This window comes from Cyphomyrmex costatus, unplaced genomic scaffold, assembly GCF_001594065.2.
Source record: "Cyphomyrmex costatus isolate MS0001 unplaced genomic scaffold, Ccosl1.0 scaffold120, whole genome shotgun sequence".
NCBI lineage: Eukaryota > Metazoa > Arthropoda > Insecta > Hymenoptera > Formicidae > Cyphomyrmex > Cyphomyrmex costatus.
Genome location: NW_017275174.1, coordinates 1,122,565 through 1,130,013, shown reverse-complemented (window position 1 = coordinate 1,130,013; position 7,449 = coordinate 1,122,565). Strand labels below are relative to the sequence as shown.

Genomic DNA, 7,449 nt, shown 5'->3' with positions numbered 1-7,449 from the left:
AACGATATATTATATATAAACTGCGTTTTATTTATCTAAAAATCTAAATGTTCCTTGAATACTTTTTACAGAATTTGATGACTGTGAGACCTCAATTTAATCTTTATGTAAAAAAATCGCATGATATCTATTCTTGTGTTGATCTACCATAAACTCCATACTTAAACAACGTTGTAAAGTCGCTCGGCTTGTTTCGTCACTATCATAGGAATTAAACGTATTGCGTCCGTATCACGTGGCGGTTCGCGATAAAACAGCCTCACAGTTGTGCCAGTGAAGTTATGCTGCATTTCAGTCGTTATATGCACATGATATGCGCAGCATCCCTCGCGACAAATACGGAATAAAGTGAATCTCTCGCATGCTGTAACATGTCGTCGCTGCGTCTTCGGTTGAACGGAAGGATTTGGCGATGCATATGCGTTTTCATGTTCCTGCTCATTCTCGTCGATGGTTTGTTCATGGATTCCCAAAATCGACTTCTCGTCAACACGAAATGGGGCTTGTTTCACGGCAAGTTGAGCAGGACAATACGCGATCGGACAGTCGCAAATTTTCTCGGGATACCGTACGCTCTGCCCCCAGTGGGCGATTTGAGATTTAGGGTGCGTATTGTTTGAGAACACATGCGATATAATTTAATTTAATTTAATTTAATTTATTCTTTATTCTTTAATAATATATAAGGACAAACTCATTTGTGGATCTTGCAAATAATTGTAAAAATAATATTTTATACCTACATCTTTAATTGAAACAAAACGTGAATCACGAACGTGACTTATGTATTTCTGTAGTTAGTTTCAAAGTAAACAACATATTAACGTATATACATATACTTGATAAATCAATTTAATTTGAATCAAGTTTAATACATTTGTAAATTATTTAATTCCATTGTTTTAATTAATTAATGACATGTTGGATAGAAATAGTATTGATCTACGGAAATTATTAAAAACAACTCAAATTGAGTATAATTTAACATTTAGTATCTAAGTTATCACCGTTTTTTTGTTATTTTTTTTTATTTTGATAAATATTTATAATTTTGTGTATGAAAATTAAACTGATAACCGCACAACCTTCAGCAAGTCATTTCGTTATCAAGTGTGAAAATTTACGCTTTTCAGCAAGAAATAAAACTACTTGACTGATTACAAAAACATAAATCACATTCATCATAGTTTACGCTCCGTGTGAACGCGACATTAATTAGCAATATGGTTGGATTATGTAATATTTTGTCAGAGCCCGCAACGATGGAATCATACGTGGACGAAAATTCGCAACGCTACAAACGATGGACCAAAATGCATTCAAACTGACATGAAAACCTCCAAAGTTATCGGTAGCGAGGATTGCCTTTATTTGAACATCTTCATTCCCTACGTAAGTGAAACATTGCACACAAATATTATCGCTCAATAATAATAATAATAATAATAATAATAAATAGAATGTGCAATAATAAAAATCTCATAGTGGACGAATATCTTCATATTCAAGTAAATAGTTAAAATCGTTTGCTATTTTTATAGTTTTGCCAAAATTTCAAAGCAAATAGAAAATTACAATGTTTCAAGAACAAACGTAAATGAACTCAATTAGACTGCGAGGTCTAACGAGGCTTAATTAAACTTAAACGAATCAAGGTTATGTTGTTGATGCGATATTTAGCGGTTTTCACGTTAGCACAATGATTATTATCAAATATTTCGTTTTTCCGTTTATTTATAGATAACGATTTTGTTATTCTGTAATTTTATTTAAAAACTTTATAGATTTCAGACAACCAGCAGAAAGGCACGAAACTACCGGTTTTAGTCTTTGTGCATGGGGGTTTTTATATGATAGGAAGTAGCGATAGCAATTTGTATGCGCCAGATTATTTGTTGGAACAGAATATAATCCTCGTCACGTTGAATTATCGACTTTCTGTTTTAGGTAAGAAAAAAAGAAGTTTTGATTGCTAGAATGTCAAAATCTTTTGCTGCATTGCTCATCATGCTTGAATTTCCTACGTACGAGTAGTTATTTCCTATAGTTTTTTGGACGCTTAATACAAATCCGATTTTAAATTGCTCCATAATTTTGAGAAATTTGCAGTTTAAAGTTACAAATAAAAATTGTCTCGTATTTTGTCATATTATAACTATGATATGTGACGTGCTGTAGAAGTTTTATTACAATCAAAAATTAAAAATGTTACTAGGACTTTTAGTCCTCAAAAAGATTTTTTAGCGTTAGTTATATAGTTAGTCAAATATGCATGGTTAAACATGGAGTCTATTGCGAAAAAGCTGCAATAAACTAAGTTAATAACGATTTATTAAAAATAGCCTTCAATTATGATTATTTAAACTTTAAGGTTTCTAGGCCATTGAATACGAATCCAGTGTCAAAATTAACAAGTTTAAAATGGATTCAATATGGAAAGTGCTAAAATTTAAAAAATGTGTAGATTGTTACAAAAATTTTTATATATAGAGATTTTTCATTAATTTGAATTTTAGCGGCCAAGAAACTACAGGAAATGATTAGTCTCATCATAATAGTTTTTTTGTTGAAGTGCTACTAATTATGTAGAATGCTCGAGCTGATTGCTAAAATTGTCAAAACTTTTTGCAGCATTACTCATCATACTCTTAAATTTCCTGTATAATTATTTTAAGGGTTCAATTAAATTATTTTTCTTGTTGAGGATTAAAAGTCCTAACAACACATGTAATTTAAATTTCAATAAAACTTCTCCAGCATTCAACATATCATAATTATATTGACAAAATAGCATATAATGTGAAAATAGTTTTTTTGTAAATTAACTACAATTTAACAGCAAATTTCTAAAAATTTATGTGATGGAGCAATTCGGAAAATTAATTCATATTCAGTACCAAAAAAACTAAAGAAAATAATTAGTCTTGTTTTGATTGTTTGAATAAAGTTATTTTTTCTCGAACAGTGTAGTATTCCATAAAATTTTCAAATTTTTATATAGCTAAATTTTAAGATACTTCAGCAAAAATACTCATTTTTCTGTGTATTAAATTAGATGACACAAGTCTTATTACAATACACAATAACGCGACGAGTTCGAATTACTTAGGGTTTTTTAGCACAACGAACGAAGTCGCCCCAGGTAATTACGGTCTTAAAGATATAAAAATGGCTCTCGAATGGATACAAGAAAATATCCACAGCTTCGAAGGGAATCCTGAATCGGTGACCCTTATGGGGCACAGTTCCGGTGCAGCGGCGACTCATATTCTTGCTCTCTCAGAGAAGACCAAAAGACTTTTTCACAGATACATTTTGCTAGGCAGTTCAATTTTACATGCAAGCAATATTCATCCTCGAAGAAGATATAGACAAGTAGGTCTGAAATTGGCAAAACTTGCCGGCTGCCGGTTGAAAAAAGATGATAACATAATTACACCGAATGAAACACTCATCTTCGATCCGACTGCAGAAGACGTCTTGTATCTGGGTTATAAAGTGAAAAACGACGAAGAGATATTAAAATGCATGAGAACGATCGATGCGAAGAAATTAGAAGCAATGACGTATTATTTCGTAAGTGCCGTCAATAGAGTCTTATATAGGAATATTGGTATGTTCTAATTTTTTGTATCTAATGTAGTTTTGTATTATTTTATGTTAGTCTGTTTGGAGATCACATCCGTGGTGTAACTTTGGTCCTACATTGGAGGATAACTCGGAGGACGCCATTGTAACTATGCACCCAATGAAAATGATAAAGGCCGGAATGTTTCGCGATATACCGGCGATAATGCAAGTCACGAAGGACGAGGGTTTAGTGAAGACAATCGGTACTTTTACAAGTAATAACGGATTTTCCCGTTATTACTTGCTAGAATAATACCTAATTAAGTTCTCGTGCAAATTAATTAACGGCGTCGGATAATTTTCCGAGATGGAAGAAATATAATTACAATTATTATTAATATTACATTAATTAACTTTATATTAATTAAAATTGAAATTTTTGAGCAGACATTAGGCACTTGACGTTTGTTTTAATGAAAAAAATTATTTCTAAATTTTTAACTAAATTTTAATGCGAAGAAAAAAGACCGACAATATCCGTATCCATTCGTATTCGTTTCAGAATTATTTACAAATCCCGAGACCGAGGATGAATTAATGAAGAATTTCGAAGAATATTTGCCTTACTTCATGGAGTGTCACGAAGTAATTTCCAACACTAGTGTTTTCGCTTCCGCAATAGAAGATTTTTATTTTAACGGAAATGTGATGTTGGGTCTTATGCATAATATTACAGAGGTAAGTTCTAGGATAAATAGGTGTGAGAAATGTTTAACAATGAAGATCATTTCTTTAGATGTTCAGTGATTTTATGACATGGCCGGTGATTCAAGCCTTACAATATCAGTCGAAACTAGGAAATACTAGCATTTACTTTTCCCTCTTCGCATATGAAGGCACATTTTCGCACACCTTCTCTTCGGGCATCCCGGTTTCTTATGGTACGTCATTTGTATACAATTAAAACTTCCATACGCAGTTGGAAAATTTATGTTAGATTTAATGCATTTCATACATCCCAAACAGTCCATCCAAATTTTTGTGTTAATTTAACACAAGATAAATATGTCAGAAAATACATATGTAAAATACATACAAAATTAACACAAAAGTACTTTGACATAATTTGGAAGCAAATTGTAAAAGCATACTTCTTCAGTAAAATTAACATTTATGATATATTAAGTTAACACATGTATACATTTATTATTTATTATTATTTATTTTATTTATTTATCTCACAATTTACAATTTTGAAACAATGATATTTTTATATGATTTGTTCACTTATTTATAAATTCTATTATTTTAACGCGAAGAATGATTAAATATTAATTTAGTACAATACATTCAAATAATACAATCACATTATATTAAATTAACACATAAATATATTAAAAATTCAACACAAAAATTTTAATAAGAGCTGATATTAATACAAATATAAAATATTTTTTTATTACAAAATTAAAAAATAAGATTAAGATTGATATTAACGCTTAATAAAAGATATATGAGATATCTCTCGAAATTCGAACTTTATATTTCCTATAACTTGTCAGTAAACAAAATAAATAATTAAAAGTAACCATTTTAAATACTCACTATTTCTAAATACATTAAATATAACAATAAAAATATTTATATTGAAAAAAGTAGTAAAAAAAGAATCCGAGCGATCCTTCATCATTAATTATATCGACTGTTTTCCGCAATCGAAGATTAAGTAGACATTTACGTGATTTTAAATTAATAATTTATTCCTTTAGGTGTTTCGCATGGCGATGAATTAAACTATTTATTTCCTATATTGAATAATAAATACAAAAATATGCTATTATACAATACGGGGAACGATATTACCATGATTAACATCATGACAGAGATGTGGGCAAGTTTCGTGACAAATGGGTAAATAAAATTAATAATTATATAATATAATTACTCATAACTCCTATCACGATTATTATTATCATTGCCATCAGTATTATTATAACTTTTTCTTTTTTTTTTTTATCATTATCATTTTACTGTTATTATCATTTGCAAATGTCTTTGTGAAAGATATTTGTGGTAATATAATGTTTAATTTTTTTGCACACAAATCTTATCGAGAAAATCGGTAACAAACAAATTCTAAAAGATTAATAAGATAATTATTTCAATTGTAATTTTTCAAAAACTAGAGTTCTTCGAACATATAATACGCTCAATTCATCATACCGTTCTATTTCCGCACGTTACATAATCTGTTATCCTTTCAAATCCGATAGGAATATTAAATCACTAGGAAATTCTGTTCTATACAACGACGACCGGATATTCTTAACGATTGTAATGTTTATTACATATGTACAGAATCCCAAAAGCACGGCTGATCCCCGCATGGCCTAACTACCGCGATCATCATCAGTTCATGAGATTCGGGATTGACAGATTGCCGGAAACTGTGGTGCAAACCGATTTCCTGTCTAACAGAATGGAATTTTGGGAGAAACTGATGATCAACGAATCGGCGGAATCGACGAACGACGTGTTTGTCAGCGAACCACCGGAAAACATTACCGGTAACGCTAACGCAATCGATCATAGGTTAACAGTTCAGCTTGCATCATTAGTGATAATTTTCATTTATATGTGAACAAAATTACGATCTATACTTGAAAATAAGCTGTAAAACTGATATTAAGCAGTTATTCCCACGCACCTTGTCACGCGTACGTTATTTAAATTTTTCCACTTGGACAGTTCAAACCAATTATACGTCAAAATTGCTTGTGGTATAAATGCAAAGAGAAAAATATGCGAATATAAATAGACAGCGTTTTATACGTAAATTATGAAAATATTTATTGTGAAATATACATATTCTACCTGTTAGTTGATAAAATATTATTTAAGAGCGCCAAACGTAGATATAAATATAGAGCAAATATGAATTCATCACAGAAAAATATGGATAGAATACATATGATTCGTTTTTTTGTGGTTCAAGATATATTTAAAGTTCGATGCACTTTCCACGGAAGCTACTTTTATCAGCGTCAGTAAAAAGTAACGATGCTAATAAACACGGAGCGAAGCTGTTTCGTTTACTACCTGACGCTTATCTCTCTCGCGGTACGAGAACGATACAGTTGTTAATAGTATCGATAAAGTTTCTAAAGATACATAAATAAAAAGTTCTGAATTTGACTGTGTAAATACATGTTCAGGTGCAAGCTCGCACCTAATCCCCTAATCCGGATTATTAAAATTCTCAATTAAATACGCGTTATATTTAAGTATACGCGTAAAATCATATTTCACACACAATATGTTAAAAATATATCGCACTCTTGCAAGAAAAGTAATATCTATAAGTTAAAAGTATACAATTTTCAGGAGAGAGAAAAGAAAAATTGCATATTTAAAAATTAATTATTTATGACAGTATTAATCCTAATCGGTGTTTACTCTGAAATTTCCTTAACTGATATTCGCGGGTCTAATGTACTTTAACGTATTTTTGCTTAAAGTTAATATGATTGAAAGAATTTTTTCGCGTTTTAAAGGTCAAAGTTCGAAGAGTAAGATTGTGTAACTTAAAATGATGTAAAGCTATGAAAAACATTTGTTATAAACAATTATTCATGACGTAGTTGAAGAAAATTCCAGATTCACTAAATCTACGAATACCTGTTAAGGTTTAAGTTAAGTTAAGCTAATCACATTGCTTCTTTGAACTTTAAATTTAAAACTAGAGGTGTGTGTCGAGTGATTTACCGCTGGGTACGATTGATCTGGATTCAATCCCATCTGTGCCTACATACGCGATGTTTCGCGTTTAAGGAGCTGAAAATAACTCCTGTGAGATGATTAAAAGATTTTTGACTATTA

The 7,449-nt window shown here is 30.6% G+C and overlaps 1 protein-coding gene across 1 annotated transcript; it reads left to right on the top strand.

Annotated features, from left to right (window-relative positions):
- Positions 1-371: 371 nt before the first annotated feature.
- Positions 372-6,790, top strand: LOC108778792 (esterase E4). Its single transcript, XM_018546072.1, has 9 exons — positions 372-605; positions 1,252-1,392; positions 1,785-1,947; positions 3,110-3,576; positions 3,665-3,833; positions 4,133-4,308; positions 4,367-4,511; positions 5,340-5,481; positions 5,929-6,790. The coding sequence occupies exons 1-9, from the start codon at positions 372-374 to the stop codon at positions 6,209-6,211; spliced, it is 1,920 nt and encodes a 639-aa protein (XP_018401574.1). The 3' UTR covers positions 6,212-6,790.
- The last annotated feature ends 659 nt before the right edge of the window (positions 6,791-7,449 follow it).